Below are 16605 nucleotides of genomic sequence, written 5' to 3'. Positions count from 1 at the left end.
TTCTAAATCCAGAAGTGCAATAGCTTTTGATTAATGTGATCCTTCATCCCACTTGACCTTAATAAAGTTACAGTTTATTTGTACTTTTAGAAAAATACACTGAAAACAAACACAAGCTCATAGTTTGGACTTCTGTAATACGGCCAACAGTCCTTAAATGTTAACACCAGAAAATTAGTATATTCTTTATTATAAATCACAATGGCTCAAATAATTAATTTTGTCCATCAAACCCTGAAAATATAAGCAAATTAAGAACTGTTAAATTTAATAACAAACTAAACTGTTCATCAAATAATGTTTACATCCAGTGATTTGTGTTTGTGGGGGTGTTTTCAGTCCTGATGCTCGTGCTCCTGGCCCGGTATTAGCCAGCGGATGCTGTCTGTCCGCAGGATGGCGTACAGAGTGAAGCCTGTGATGAAGAGGATGGAGAAGACCAGCAGCCAGTCGATGCTCTTCACCGGGACGCTGGGGAGGGGGCCCAGGTGGTCTGCGTCTGTCACGTTGCTGTCGGGGCCGGCTTCAAACCCTGCAACAGACAGAGTTTCTTAGGAAATGCAGCATGCTTACCGAGCGGTGTTGGAATATACATGGTTTAAGGTTTTACGAGTTTTTAGCAATGGTCCTTAAACCTTTTCAGGAAAGCCAACAACACCTTGTCCAGGGCAAGGAAAAAAAAAAAAAATCAGTGATTCAGAAGAAACACATGGGATTTCTTTTGTAAAGAAACAATCTATTTTCAGAAATATTTTTACTTTTAAATTATTAATTTTTATTTCATCATGTCTGGTCACTAACAAATAGCAACCAATCAAAACTAAATCTGTACAGAGAAAGAGAGCTGAAATTACCATCAATGGACAAAACAAATACATTTATGAATGCCTTCAGGACAGCTGATGGTGCAGTGGTTAAACATGAAAACAGGACTACTTCAGACTGTTTCCACTTCGTTTGTACCTGTCTGGTTAGCGATGAAGGAGGTGAGCGTCTCCAGCGTTCTGTCCGTGTGGTTGAAGCGAGCCATGGGTTTGGCCCCCTGGAACAGAAGGATGTTGGGCACTGCCACAGTCCCGAACCTCGTGGAGAGGCTGGTGGAAGATGGAGCCGGACAAGGCACACGAATGACAAATGATGATTCAGTTCTAAATATTCACCAGAGTTGCTGGTCTGGTCTCTACACAGAGTAATCAAACCAAACATAGAGATGTTCTTAATAGACAGTGTTCTTTTTTTGGATGAAACTCTTTCAAAAGGGTGTTGATTGAACTCTATGGTTTTTTTTTTAATCTGTAGTTATTGGTGACGCTGTGCTGCTATTACCCTGAAAGGTGTTTCTAATGCTTTGTGCCACCCCATTTAGATACATGAGGGTTACAGATACAGATGTTAGAAACATCTCTTTATATAATGCAATCCATACTTTAGTAGCTTTGTAAGCTATTGTAAGCACTGTCTAAGGCAGTGGTTCCCAACCTGAGGGACAATTCTGTAAATCTGAGGGGCCACCAGATCATTGAAGGAATAAAAAAATAATTTTACAGAAAATTGTTTATTTTTTTCTTACTTTTCTCTCATTTTGCTTTTTACTTGTAAAATACTGGCTACTGTCACCTCTTCGGGCCTCCAAGTCTTTAAAATGACTGAGGCCATAACCTGTGATGAGGGATCAAAAACAGACATTTTGTGACACAGGTTTAATGTTAAAGTGTGTGAGAAAAGAATCTTCGTAAATTTATTTTAAGGGGTTACGAGCCAAAAAGATTGGGAACCGCTGGACTAAGGGTAGGGAGCGTTTTTGGTTTACACAAAGCTTCTTTAAATAGGGTTTTTCACACCCAAAAACAAAAAAAAAACCTTATTTTACAGTTTGTATTTTTGTTCACAGGTGCACACACATATGTATTTTCATCTTCTAAATACATTTTCAATAGATGTCTAATCTAATAAGCTTAATGTTAACTGAGCCACAGACAACAAAGGGTAATTAAAATCGGAAATGCTTTAATGCCCCTTTAAGGTGGGCTTTTACAGGTGGAGGGCTGACACATTTTAAAACCATTTACCTGCTGTGTTGAGAGGCATCAAGTGCCAGGAAGTGCATGCTGGGAAAGACTCGGGGCAGGGCATTGAAGTGAGGTGCCAGGCTGGCTGAGAACTGGCACCAGGTGGTGAAGAACAGCACCACAGAGCACTCTGTGCTGTTAGCATTCAGGAACTCCATCAGGTCCTGAGAGAAGTACGGGAGAGGGACACAGATTGAGGAATGGGTTTAGTTTTCTCCTCATGAAAGAAATAGGAAATCCATCCCTTCTTTGTGATTTTTATCTGAGGAATAAAAACAGAGGAACTTCTGGACTTTTTTAGAGGGCGACTGTCAGTCACACACACAGTATAACACTACTGTCTTAGGTCCATTAGAATGAAACAAAACTGGATTTATACTATACACAACTGGATCTCTCATTTTTATATTAGGCTACCAACATTATGAATGAATAATTCGGAAAATAATGGCAAATTTTAAAATGTGTTAAACACCAAGTTGTCTTAAATGTAAGATATTAAGGAAACAGCATTCTAATGTGTAGTTTTAAAGGCGCTCCTCAACTGGTGAGCCTCAGAGGGCAGCACGAATACCTGCGAAGCGTTGAGGACATGCACAGTGAAACTGTCCATTCCCGTGATGTTCCTCTTGTCACAGTTCACTTTGTACGTCTTGGCGGTTTCTGTGATGTTCTGCTCCTCCGTTGCCGTCCCGTCCGCATGCACTATGTCAAGGGTGACCTGGAGGTAAAGACCCAAGGAGAAGTCAACTGCTGGGTACTGCACTCTTCATTGTGTTTATTTTAACTAATCTTACCTGAGGGCTTCAGAATTGGCGCTCAGAATGACATGAAAATATAAAATCTAAACCAAAACAAAGCTTAAAGGGAAACTCCAGTAATTTTATTAATGATGATCAGTTTACTTGTCACAAGAAGTACCACTGAGCCTATGATAACAGTTGCAAGATGTTTTCTGTTGCTCTGGAGGGAATCTCCTTGTGACTATCCTCCAGTTAAAGGAGTGCTTCACTGATTTAGGGTCCCTGAGAACTACTGATCTCAGTGGTTTACAAGTAGTATGTATTCATCAACTATTTTGCCATTCACATTTATCTGCTGCAGGTGTGGCATTTAATTTTCGTGGTATATTTAAAAATCGGGTTGTCCTTTTTTGCTTCTTCATCTTACCACAATGGGTAGCACAAACAAATATTCTCTGGCCGTTTCTACTGATTCATTCGCCTTCTTGATTTGAGGGAGAGACAGGAAACGTCACACAATGGTTTCTTATCACCAGCCACAACCAGACTGTAGTAGCATTTTAGAGGAGGTATCTACTCCTACCACACAATTCTCTTAGGGTCTCAATTTGGAACAGCTCCTATTCACACCTCCTCATTATTGTGCTTCTAGGCACCAACCTGCTGTGACGGTTCAGTGCTCTTCTCCTCCAGCGACGCTCCTTTAGCAGCCAAAACAGGCGAAACACGCTGGGCACTGTTCTCGTCACAAGGCGGGGAGAAGCCTGACTGGAAGTCTTTCACATTTTTGGGGAAGAGGGACTCGATGTCAGACGGATCGATGGGGACTTCAGTGCCCATCACAGCATCTGCAATCTCAGCTGTCTTGAACTGCCTCTTCGGCAGAGATTCCAGGTCTTCTGATTCCACAAACTTGGGGCTGTTCTCCAAGTCGGGCACTGCATCATCTGACAGCATGAGCTCCTGAGACTCATCGTTCTCTGAAAAAAAGTTTTAAAAATTACAATACATGGTGAGCTCCGTACATACAGTCTCCCGTAGCTGTCCTTCCTGTTTGCCTTTGAATAGTGTAAGCCACACTGCTAAAGATAAGATTTCTGCGAATTTCTTTTGAAGAAAATCTCTTATTTCTCTGCCACAAACTTACATTTACCTCGCATGAAAATTATGTAGTATTCCATATAAGGACGGTGCACTGAAAAAGGTCTAGCCTAGTTCAAGACCTCTGGATCACAAACCATAATTTATCTGATTCAAATAGAATGAATAAATGAAAGTGAAATGGCAATTCAGTCGGACTATCAGGCTAGAAGAGCTCAATCATATACATTCAGTTGCCAGTTAATATGATACACCTTTTTAGAACAAATTATGGTTGCAACTAAGGATTAGTTTAATTATGGATTAATCTGCTGATTTGCTCGATTAATTAATTAATTGTTTGGGCAATAAAATATCATAAAATTGCAAAAAAACAAAAAAAAAAAAAAAAAACAAAGCTTGTTGACATAAACTGCAAATATCGTGTTAAGTGTCAGTTCGCAGTGTTTTGCTAGCACTGTGTCGCTAACAAGCGGCTCTCAGCCTCTTACCTTGTGCTGTCACTGACGAAAACCTCAAAACGCCAGAATGATGCAACAAAAATAACAAAACACACGAAATGTAAAGACTGTTCCAGATCCCCGTCATATTCTTCAAATGTTGCTAGACACAAGTATGACTGCTTATCACGACATGTTGAGATGTGGGGTCATGTTGTTTGGCTCGTAGGAACCGATGTTTCGAGCTGTGGCGGAAGAAAAGAAATGCTACACCTCCAGCTTCCGTTGTGCTAAAGTGGGAGACGTGAAAATGGCCTCTTTCTAACGGTGTTCACTTCTGGGGGTTTTTCCAGACTTCTTTTATTCAGCCATCATAAAAGAATACAAAAACACGAGGAATACACTTAATAACAATAAAAGAACAACAGCAAGAAAAAATGTACCTTTCAGACCATTTGCATTTATGGATATAAAACTTACCATATAAAATGAGAAGATTTCAAATAAAGACATGACTCCTGTCCAGATCATTTTTCCCACACTAAAGAATAACATCTCTTTTCTGTAAATTTATCGTAGTCCAGCATAACATATCAAATACATGTTTAACATCAGTTCAGAGGAATTTAACATTATTGCATTCATTAAATAAATCTAGTGAATTGTTTCTGTGCAAGTAATTTTTAAAAAAATTATAATTTTTACATTTTTTTATAGAAAGTTTGTTGGATAGATTAAATGCATAATTTTAAAATACACTCCAATAACTTTATTTTTGGCAAAATATTTGTTATAGTAAGTCCAAATCAAGTTGCTAGGCAATATATCATTTGTCTAAAAAATCTGTCATTATAATTGTCATCCTTAATTTGATGCCATTTAACAAAGCCTCTGTCTCAAACATTGACTGTTCATTAGACACATTGCTGCCTTGCAACAGTCTTTTAAAAAATGCAGGTACTGCATCAAATGCTCGTGCAGGTATTGGGATAACAAATGTCTTTAGGAATTCAGTGGATGTAAATAAGTGACCTTTCTCATCAATCAATTGTGACATAAGCAAAATATTGTTTTAGACCCATTTAACATGGAAGATTGACTTTTTTACACTTTATATTTTCATTATTCTATATCAAATGTTTGTGGGGAGAGAAATTGTGTTAGAGGCTGTCTGTGAAAATTAGATAACTGAAGAGGGAGTTTATTTACATCAAAATTGCATTTAAGAAGAAACTCTATGCTGCCTTTTTCTTAAAGATAAAATTTGGAATTAACTACTATAATTTTTTTTACTTTTAATATAATGTTTAATCCACTTGAAGTTGAAAAATTATATTAGATTTATGGAAATCAAGCACATTTAAGCCTCATTGATTGTATGAATTACATAAGATATTTCTGTTTAAATAGTGAGGCTTGTTTTTCCATATAAAGTTGAATAAGGTAGAGTATTTTTTAATAAAAGATTTTGGAACACCTAATACTTTGGCTGGATAAATTAAATATGATAATTCTTCAGTTTTGGATAAAGTAACTCTCACATATACCTTTATACCTTTAACTTTTGGAATGAGGGGTTGTACATTTGACTGTACTCTGTCTAGGTGATTTTTACTGATATAAATTCCTAAATATATTACTTCCTCTTTAACTGGAATACCTTTCAAATTCTGTTGTATGAATATTGTCCTCTTTAAGTGGAAAAAGGGTGCATTTTTTAATGTTTAGAGTCATTTTTTAACCTGCTTTTCATCCTTTAAAAAGATAGCCTTATCATCAGCTAGCTGACAACATTTGATTTCTTTTTTCTGAATATTTTGATGCCTTGCAAGGAATCATTACGCATATGAAAGGCCATTATTTGCATGACTAAAAGAAACAAAAATGGAGCCGCAGGACCTCCCTGTTTTATACCTCTGGAAATGCTGAACCTACGAGTGGTTCCCCATGGAAGTTAAACTGAGCTACTGCAGTCACTATACAAAGTTTGTAACACCCTTTTGAAGAATTGACCAAAGCCAAAAAAATTCCAATACATCAAATGTACGATTGTGTATTGCAGTGTCAATGGCTTTATGTATGTCTATAAATAAAATGTAACTGTTGTCTGATATGTAATCCTTATAGTGAGTCAAATTTAAGATCAGTCCAGTATTGTTACAGATGTGTCTTCCTTGCATAAAACCAGACTGATAGTCATCTCTAGTTGTGTCTAAACATAAGTTTAGTCTCTGTGCAAAGATGTGAGCCAACAATTCATTATTTCTGCATCATTATTAAGTGAGGTTATGGGCCTCCAATTATCAAGCAGTAACAGATCCTTATTGGGTTTCAGTATCAAGGTAATTAAACTGTGGCACATAGTTAAGGGAAGCTTACAAACTTCTATAGCTTCCCTTGTGATGGAGTTCTCGGCAGAAACCCCGTGTCTCAAGCAAAAGCAGTTATTGCAGCTTGATGCATCAAGGAGAAGAGTGATGAGCAATACAGTGTTAACAATTTAACTTGTATCGTGCCACCCCAAATCTGCCGGCTGTCCTTGGAAGGGTATACTTAAACCCATGAATCCTCACCATACATCCTCACATGGCACAGATTAACATGTTGCAGACTATACGTCCATAAAAGGTTATTCTCTCTTCTAACTACATCTTTTATATATATGTGTGTAACGATTCTATTGGATACCTAAATCTAAACATCAACTTATGTCCGACCTAACTCGACTTCTGTCTTAATAAAGAGGGAAGACAAATAACTAACTCAATGTCCACGAGACTTTACGGTGACACCTACTTATCCTGCATGTTTACATCTTCCTCCTCCTGCTTATCTCCATGGCCCTGCTGTAGCTTTGGTTGCTATGGCCACGGATGACGGAATGGAGCAGCTGTGAACTATGGTGACCTTTGAATAACCTTGTGTGTAGGCCCTTACAATACAGCCCAAGACAATACAGACTTAAAGAAAATTCCTTCACATCCCGAAAAACATACAGTAAAAATTCAGAAACATGATCTTGAAATACCTCATAAAATTTGCCAGTAAGGCCATTATTACCTGGGGATTTATTATCTTTCAATTGACTAATATTGTTTTTCAGTTCTTCTAGGGACAAAGCTTGATCACAAGCTTCTTTCTGAGTTTTGCCAATACTTCGTGCCTCATTTTTTTCTCGAAGAAAAAAAATCAAGATGACCTATGACTGTTATTTAGTTCAGAGTACACTTTTTTAAATAAAATTCTTCCACAAAGTTAGAGATTCTTTGGGGATTTTCAGAGATCTTAAAAACTTACTTTTTTTTAAATTCATTTTTTTATGTTAACATTATCTGAAACATAAATGTAAATTTGTAAATGTTAATAAAAATGGCTACACTTTTGCCAAACATATTTTAACCTAAAATGTTCTGTATTCTTACTTTCACTATCATGGTATCACAAAAATCTCTCTTTTTCATCCAAAATTTCTTTAAAATCAATTAGCTTTTAAGGATGTTTGGTAGCAGATAAACACACGGGGAGATTGATGAAGGCAGTCAATAACCTTTGGTGGAGGCGACGGGTTACTTTACCAGAAATGGCAAAATCATAAAATGCATGCAAGTTTTTTAATATTGACTGTTTTGCTAAGGACAAGAATTCAAGGAAAGTTTTCAACAGACTGTTTTACTTTCAGATTTATTACACAACTTTTGAACATTCCACAACAATCATGCAGGAATAAAATGGGAATTATACAAAGCTTTACAGGCTTCGCCAATCACACTTTAGGAAGAACTGGGCTTCACATCTTCTCAAAAACACCCAAAATGTGAGATAATATTTCTTTTAAATCATCATCTACAGACAACAGACCATGTGTTGATTTAATGCTGAAGATAGTGATACAAAAAAATCACTCAAAAAACAATAAAGAAAACACAACCATTAGTATCTGTGCCTTGTGTAAGTGTTGATTTAACTTGAAAGATTACAGCTAAAAATGACAGGAATGTCAATAAAATAACCACTTGAGTCTATTTTCGGTTTTCCACCCTCTATAATCATCCTTTAACCCCTTGTCCCTCCTGCGATGTCCTCCTCAGGGGGTCTTGATCCAGAACGTCAGTGCCTTTCATCAGGTAAACAAAATTCAGAAAAGAAATATAGCATATAAATTCTTACACCTTATCCATACATTTATCAAAAATATTTTAGATGAGAACTCAGAGCTACATAGTGAAACAGATGTACACAGACTTTGAGGGTGCTCTGAGGTTACACCTAACATGCTGGCAAATGCATCGGTCATTGCACTGTCATCATCTCAGGGTCTCGGATTTTCACCATTTAGAACAAGTCTGTGAACGGTGCAGAAAGCCAAATGTCTGACATAATATGACACAAAACCGATGTGTTGTTCAGGTGCTCTTATGGTGAAGGAAGTCCTGCTTACATTCTTACCAAAACCTTAACCATGTCAAACACTTGTCTGACCACAGCCATCTCTAATCCCTGTCTAAATGTACGAAATGCACTTCAAGCAGCTCGATGCTGATCAGTCCGCTTTTAGAAGTCCCTCTCCCCCTGACGTAGCCAAACCAACATTTATAACTCACTTTTTCTTTCATCGGTCTGAAGCTGAAACATGTTCCTGGCGTTTTATCTCCATATTCTAAGCTAAATTAATATCTACTGCTACTGCACTGGATAATAAACTTTGTGCAACTCCTAATATTAACCGAGTCAATACGACGTCATTTTGTAAGCATTCAACAACAATACATCCCATAAAGCCACAGAGAGCCTAAGTGAAACCAAAACCTTTGTGTTCTTCTCCTGAAGAAAACGTCATGAAAACGTCATTCAAAATCACATCTGTAGTAACACAGATTATTAAAAGTCCAGACCTACAACATATCCTTGTCTAGCCTGATAATCAGACTGAACTGCCATGTTGTTTCTCTGAATCGCTGAACAAATCTGACACGAGGGCAGCAATTCAGGAGGTCTGGAGCCAGGCTAAGCTAAGCTTTCTCAACAGGACATCATGCTGTTCACTCTATATGCTAGAGACGGAAAAAAAAAAATTAATTTGTTGTTATTTAATTTATTTTAGGGTTAATTTTTTCACCAAACAACATTTTAAACAAGATCAAGACCTCCACGGGCCTTCGCAGCTAGCTGCGGAGCAGCTGCCGGGCAAACTAGCCCACTGTCAGAGCCTTATTGGAGCTGCAGCTGTTGAAGCGACAGTAGACAGTCCATTAGCCAAGGATATGGAGGAAAAAAACGCAAAACATGTTTCAGTTATTCAGTAAGAAAGCCTCATTAAGTGTCAGACGCTATGCAGCAGAGGCTACCTAGAAGATGGCCTTTTTCAGAGCAGATAAGTTCTGAAGCTGTGTCTAGGAACAGTAATGAGCTAGTTAGGTGTCCCAGTGAGCCATGACAGTGTGACAGTGAGCTAGCAGGCACAGCACCAGGACCCTGAAACTGAAGCAGCTAAATGGAATTAAAACACGTGACATCTCAAAGTATCTGCTGTGAAAAAGGCAGATGGAGCGAACAGTGCATCCTACCAGCATGTTAATCTTATTAGGCTCCATCTTACTGTGTGACTCTAAAACCTTAAAAAAAAAAAACAAAAAAAAAAAACAAATGATTGAAAATAAAATACAAAACTGAAAAAGAAGGACACATACTTCAGGATGTGAGACGGCCAGGCATCACGTCAGCCGTTACCTCAACAAAAAATGGTCAGTTACATATCAAACATGGCTACATAAGAATTCCATACAAAAAGAGAGCTCTTCCAATGTAGACTGACAGATGGATATAAAAACAAAGAAATGTAAGGAACTAAGTTTACATTGTCAGTGTATTGCAATTTACAATGCATTCCATATACTGTTACGTCAATCATTTGAACTGCGAAACACGTACACCGGCATGGTTAGCGCTCCAGACGCGACATTTATTCAAAGGTTTTGTATTGATCTTATATGTGATAGCTGTCTCCAAGTGCTTTTTCATTTACATTGTATACAGGAGTTTTCATGCTAAGGTTATTTTGTGAGATGTTGGAATATTCAAATCAAATAGTATAAATGCCTACAGTTGGATAACATCATATTCTTTGGTAAAGGAGGATGAAAAGGATGTTTGTATGTGACGTTTCAGTCACCTCTGTTAACACTACACACATCATCAAAACAAGTGATAAAAGGCCTTGTACACCAGTATCAAAATACAACAATAATAAAAAGTGATAGTATCAAAGTTTCCACAGTACAATACATACAACAAATTATTGCACTATATTTAACAATTTAAAATTTTGTCATGAGAGAGCAACTCAGTCAAGATGTACTATTTCTTCACTCTCAGGATTTGAATTCTCAATAGATCACTAATACCAAAGACTGAATGTTCATCGGGGCAAGTTGTAAGACTACACAAAACCTCATTTGCCAAATGCTGAAAACTTGAATACAACACAGTGGCAAGAAGTCCAACAGCCGACCGGTTATTTTGGATCAAAATCATATTTGACCATTTGTGATTGACTGTATTTACTATGCATTAAGCATGTTGTGAAATATCAAACCAATAAAACTATTGCATCTCCTCATTGCTTCCTTAAGCCTGTTTGAAGTAAAGGATTTCATGTTACATCAACATTTCACAAAAACACCACCTTCCCCAACAGTCAGATTCAAGTGCCCTACAGGGATCTGATAATGTACCTAAAAAACGTAATAAATAGCAACATTAAAAAGTCAAGACATGACTTGACCTTGCGATTACTCCTTTGAAATACTGACAGATACCGTTATTGTTCAAGTGACTGTGCAAAGTAAGAAGTAACATGTAGAAATTAAAAAATCCAGACATAATAGTCAGATTCTTAAAACTCTGGTATAACTTGGTGAAATCATTAACAACGATGAGACCATGACTGAGTTGGCTTGTTGTCTCCGTCACACACCTGTGGTAGTGGTTATAGATGCTCCGCAAGTCTCCACAAATGTGGCTATGAGTTGTTCTTCTCCGGCGTGTGTTGACAAGGATGAACATGCCGGAACTAATCTTTCTATTCACCGTTGACTCTTTTGATCTGCTTCTGATATCTCTGACGGCTACGGGCTTTCGCTCCGGAGGGAACAGCGCCCTCTGTTTGCAGATTTCCCACCATGTTTAACCTAATGGCTCACAGTGTAAAAACGCGGCAATAGGGGCCAGCAGCGGCGGGGCAGCCTTCTCAGTGATGGTCTCATTTGTTCACGATAACTTCCTCAGCATTAAATTGTAAATCAAAACACGTGTCTTGTAAGTGTCTGCTGATCTGTGAACAAGGACACCAATAACATATTTGAGGCTTTACTGTATATAAATGTCTGTCACACGAATATCACATCAAATAAATGATAATAATAATAATAATAATAATGATAAATGTTTTTTTAAAGATAGTTTGTGTAAAAAAGTTTACAACTACAATGTTACTGCCATATCAATCATAGTCAGTGCATTCAGCGACACATTCATGTTACAAGGCTGATATTTTGAATATCAGTCTGCTCATTTACTTGGGACAAATGTAACATTAAAGCAAAATCTACCGTTATTTGTACTTGAATTTTGCTCCTTAAGTAAGTTTTTCGTATCCTTGTTTAGCCTAAATAATGCAACCAGTGGTCTTGATGTATAGCACAAAAGATACCGAGTATTTCTATGGGTGACAGACTTTCCCTACAATGTGACAAGACAAAATTACAAAGCGTCTCTTTTAAGTAAAGCAATGTAGTCTCTCTCAATATATACATATATGAGAAGTCACAGAGGTACAAAACTGACCTGATTAGGCCAGATTTTGTTGTATGAGTTGGGACATTACAACAAAAATCACAAAATTTAGTCAGCTTGGATGGTAACCACAAAATAAATTTTTAGATATATTGCCAAGAGACATTTTAGGACAAGATTAAGGCTGGGTGTTTCAATACTTTGGAAACCAAACAAAATGTGTCTGTAGCAACAGGAATCAAACATTGTCAGGTATCGAAAGTTTGAACTGAATACAAGGTCAAATTTTTTTAGTCTTGTATGCTCATTCTTTGATCAGATAATACCTGATTTAAATCAAAATGTTGCTAATTTAAGACTGTATTTTATTTAAGAAAAGTTTTGTTATGCTGCTTTAAGGTGAGACAAAATTAAACACAGATGCTTTTGAAAATTTTGGAGAATTCTGTATCATGCAAATCTAAAAAAAAAAAAATTGGATTGTGTACAGAAACAAACAGTTATAAAACATGTAATTTTGGTATCTGTAGCAGCAACCAACCCATGGCAAGCTGACAAAATGGGACCAGAGAAACCACTTCTACCAGGAGTACACTACCAAATTTCCCATTTCCACAGTGAGTCCACTGTGGGAATGGGAAAGTAGGGGCGAGTAGGGGTTTTGAGCTGTCTGGTGGCCGAGATGATCTACCTCAAATTTTACTTTTATGAAGAGCAGTCAAGTACCGAGCGGAACATATAAAACTGTTCATCCACCTGTTTGCCCACAGACAACCTTTCCATGGCGACTACTGAGCAAATGAGGCAACTGCAGTCCACATTAACAGATTTTTGAAGCAGGTTGTAAGAAAAAGCAGGAGGTGAACTGAGTTGCTGCAAAAGTTTATGCATTTTTAGTTCTATACTTTTAGGTTAAAAAAAAAACAACAAAAAAAAACACTAGTTCGGACTTGGATTTCTCACAAGAATCTGTAAATTGACTCAGCTTTTATGATAACATTTGCATGCAAATAATATGTAAACATTTTGTGAGGTGACCTTCAGAGAGTAAACAGTAAGAGTTTATTAGCAGGAGTCATGTTTGTCATGTGTTAAGTCTGGAGCTGAGTGGAAAAGGTTATATTAACTAGATTTCAGTATTGGAGAGCTGCTAGCCTGGGGGATTATCTGTACATCTATCACTGAAGTGCCATTGAGCAAGGCACTTAACCCCAACTGTAACTCTTGAGTCTGCCCAAATGCAGACACTCAAACTAAAGACTTGAATCCAGTGTTTATGCCTCTCATTTTACAAATGTGACACATAAAAGGTTCTACATATAGCATTTTGTTTTTTAAATTAAAAGCCACATTTCCAACAAACTTTCCTGCTGCAAAGACTACATTGCTGCTTGTCCCTTTCTTTCCTTCTTTCCTGCTTTGCATGTGTTTGTTTAAAGTGGAAAAGCAAAAACAAGAGTCGATATCCAACAAAATGAGCTAATATAATATGCAAACTGTAGTGTGATGGACATACAAAGTAAAATTAGTCCTTGTTTTGTGCTGTAAAGCATCCCAGCAAATTTCACACAACTGTGGCTGTCAATCTTCTCAACAATGGTCTCCTTTGTTTACAGTAACGAAACATTTTTAAATGAATCTTTCAATCATTTGTTGACGTGAAAATGCTACATATAGCACACTAGAAATTAAACTTGTCGGGAATTCCCGCTACAGTTGTTAGTAAGATAAACCCCCCTTGCTCAATGAACATCCGGTATTACTTTTCCAAGAAAACAGATACAGCAATGAGTAGTTAAACCTTTCACTGGCTATGGATCTCCAGCAGTAGCACTGAAAAACAGTATCATATCAGGTGGTAGGCACACAGATGACACCAACACAAATCAGCGAAAATCTCCTCCTCTCAGCCTCACAGCAGACTGGGAAAGATTACTGTCGCCCCCCAGTATCTGGCAGGAAACCTGTACAAATGGGACTCTTATTCCACTGATGGAGGGTGAGTAGAAACAGCGTTTAGCCTTTACTCATTAGCCGTCTTCTCTTTGCAGGAAGGTTCACAGAGGATTTCTTTGTGTGGTAGCGGATAGGGGAAAGCCGCTCCGCTGCAGGTGCTACCATAGGCCAGTTTGTTTAGGCGAGACAGGCCTTTGATGCTGCCAGGAGGCCGTCCGGGGCTGACCTTGTACCCCGCTGCTCTGGTTGTACCTAGTGGCCTTCCCGGGCTCGTCTTAAAACCGGCAGCTCTGGTGGTGCCAAGGGGTCGCCCCGTGCTGGTTCTGTAACCGGCTAGCTTAGTCGTTCCCAAAGGCCTCCCGCGTCTGCCCGTCTTCCCGACAGCCTTGTTCTTCTTCTTTGGGTCGTCTGGCGCTTGATCAGTGCTTTTAATGCCTGGCATTTTTCCAGGTGTGTGGGGGTCACCCCCAAGCACTTCCTGTCTCTGGCACACCATGGGCTTGTGGCTCTGTGTGGGTAAGGCCATGGGCGTCAGTGTCATCTGAAGGGACGATGGAGGGGGAGGAGGGTAGAACTTGTTGGACTGGGAGGTGCACAGGTCAAAGTGGGAGGCGGGGTGGTGGCCATCCTCTGCCAGGCAGGAAGGCCTGCTATTCATGCAGAAGTCACTGCTTGTCACCTGGCGCATCATCGTCTGCTGGGACTCTGAAATAAGTTGTAAGTGTGTTATTATCACACAAAGATAAAAGGAAAAATATCTCTGTGTAAAGTCAGTGCTGTTGTCTGGGTAAAAATCAAATGAAACTGAAGACAGCATTCAGACGAACTGCGAAACTTCTTCAACTCCGCAAAAAAACGTGAAGACGTCAGTATTTTGACCTGCACAAAGAAAAGAAACCTGGACACACTTAAGGCTTTACAACCTTCCATTCTCAGGCTTGGGGTTTAGGTAAGTCCGAAGCCTAAGACATGCAAGGGGGAAAGCCCTAAAAATGTCCAGGGTTTAAATACGCCCTAGCCGTAAGAAAGTCTAGGCCTAGTCTCCTTTGGGACCGTCTCATTCAATGCGTGGGAGACTGTCCTGAATGGTTTAGGGGAGGCAGCAGTGCGCCGCTGTTTACCAGAGGTGGGGAAGTTATCCAGACATGCATCTTCTAATTTTAGCAATACATTCTGTTCTCCTTTCCATTGTTTTTTCAAACTGTCAAGGTGTCTGGATGTGTGCCTGTCCACTCAAGGTGCCATCCTGATGATCCTGCCTTGAAATCCAGTTTCACGCTCAGTTTTTTGCGTTATGCTGGGTTTTCCAAGCCAAACACTTCTCCCTGTTTTCTTTTGCTTGTTTCGGATTTTGATTAAACCTGCCCATTTATGAATATGAATGTTGTACGAATATAAAAGCAGTTTTGCAAATGGACCGGGGTCCGGATGTCCTGCAGCCCTTTCCCTGAGGGTAGTCGACCAAACAGTCCTCTGGACAGGTCTCTTTAATGAATCAAAGAGCTAAAAAGACAATCAAATTGTCATGGTGGAGGAGGATTCTCCACAACCTGGCGACACAAAAGCTGTTGTTATTAATAGCTTATAACTGAGCTACACGTCATTAGTAAATGACATGTTGACCATTGATAAAGCCATCAATTAAAGTTAAAAAGCCTTTATAAATGCTGCCTCGTCAGAAAGTGGTACCATTTCAGCAATACGCTGACGCTATAAATACTTTTAAAAAAAAAAAAGCAAAAAGTCAGACTGCTGCCGGTGAGACTCCCGTCTTCCCTCCTCTGCACAAGAGGACTGAGGATGCAAGGAGGTGTGGACTTTACTACCACATACACTACACTGTCTGTAGTAATATTCATTCACAAAAAATATGCACAGGGATTCCGCATCTTTTGCGCCCGGACGACAAAACCTCCCGCTCTCCGTGTCACTTTGCCCCCGTGCAACGTTACAGCACAAGGCTCGTTTTGGCCTGAATAACGGTGTTTGTAGAGGGGAAGGAGGGGGGGGGTTAAAATTTGACGAAAGAGCGGAAAAAGTGCGCAAGCAGCTGATTTGGGAGCCCTCGTCTAAGCCGTTTGGTCAACCCAAATACACCCCCCTGCCACCGACGCTAGACACGAAGGTTACTGTACCTCGATTGTTCGCAGATCACGGAGCAGAAAGGGTTAAGGAGAAAAATGATCTTTCATCCCTCAAAGCTCGCGTCGATCCATTTTCCCCCGAAATATTGTCGCACCACAGGACATCGGCCGGCTAACGTGTCGTCACCACATCGGATTGTTCTCGGTGCGAACGCTAGTGAGACGCGACTGGCTTTAACTGGTTTTTAATTCCCAGCTCCAGAGGTTTGGATAAGAAACGCAGCCATTTTCCATTAAAAATTAATAAGACGAGGGAGCGCAGTCTGAGCATGCGCAGAGAGGTTCGTCTCCTTCCCCCTCCCGAACCAGCTTGACATCCGAGCGCTGTTTTCACTTTAAAATCCAGAAAACCGTTCATTTG

At 39.1% G+C, this 16605-nt stretch overlaps 2 protein-coding genes across 2 annotated transcripts; both read right to left on the bottom strand.

The window, feature by feature from the left end:
• Positions 1–172: 172 nt before the first annotated feature.
• txndc15 (thioredoxin domain containing 15) lies at positions 173–4666 on the bottom strand. The gene is made up of 6 exons (XM_040151373.1): positions 4405–4666; positions 3473–3792; positions 2644–2790; positions 2070–2233; positions 964–1094; positions 173–532 (listed from the first exon to the last, which is right to left on the bottom strand). Exons 1-6 carry the CDS (start codon positions 4499–4501, stop codon positions 336–338), a joined length of 1056 nt encoding a protein of 351 aa, XP_040007307.1. The 5' UTR covers positions 4502–4666; the 3' UTR covers positions 173–335.
• Positions 4667–8057: 3391 nt separating this feature from the next.
• Positions 8058–16516, bottom strand: c17h5orf24 (chromosome 17 C5orf24 homolog). Its single transcript, XM_040151504.1, has 2 exons — positions 16236–16516; positions 8058–14805 (listed from the first exon to the last, which is right to left on the bottom strand). Exon 2 carries the CDS (start codon positions 14789–14791, stop codon positions 14168–14170), a length of 624 nt encoding a protein of 207 aa, XP_040007438.1. The 5' UTR covers positions 14792–14805; positions 16236–16516; the 3' UTR covers positions 8058–14167.
• Between the last annotated feature and the right edge of the window lie 89 nt (positions 16517–16605).

The sequence above is a fragment of the Xiphias gladius genome, chromosome 17 (assembly GCF_016859285.1).
Source record: "Xiphias gladius isolate SHS-SW01 ecotype Sanya breed wild chromosome 17, ASM1685928v1, whole genome shotgun sequence".
NCBI classification, from domain to species: domain Eukaryota; kingdom Metazoa; phylum Chordata; class Actinopteri; order Istiophoriformes; family Xiphiidae; genus Xiphias; species Xiphias gladius.
The sequence above is the reverse complement of the archived record's forward strand: the minus strand, read 5'-3'. Positions and strand labels throughout refer to the sequence as shown.

Excerpts from the sequence above, each read along its gene's own strand:
- txndc15 (XM_040151373.1), bottom strand. The coding sequence starts at position 4,501 with ATGACGGGGATCTGGAACAGTCTTTACATTTCGTGTGTTTTGTTATTT. Across the intron at positions 2,234-2,643 it reads ATGTCCTCAACGCTTCGCAG|GACCTGATGGAGTTCCTGAA; the intron begins GTATTCGTGCTG and ends TACTTCTCTCAG. Across the intron at positions 1,095-2,069 it reads GATGCCTCTCAACACAGCAG|CCTCTCCACGAGGTTCGGGA; the intron begins GTAAATGGTTTT and ends ATCTTCCACCAG.
- c17h5orf24 (XM_040151504.1), bottom strand. The coding sequence starts at position 14,791 with ATGATGCGCCAGGTGACAAGCAGTGACTTCTGCATGAATAGCAGGCCT.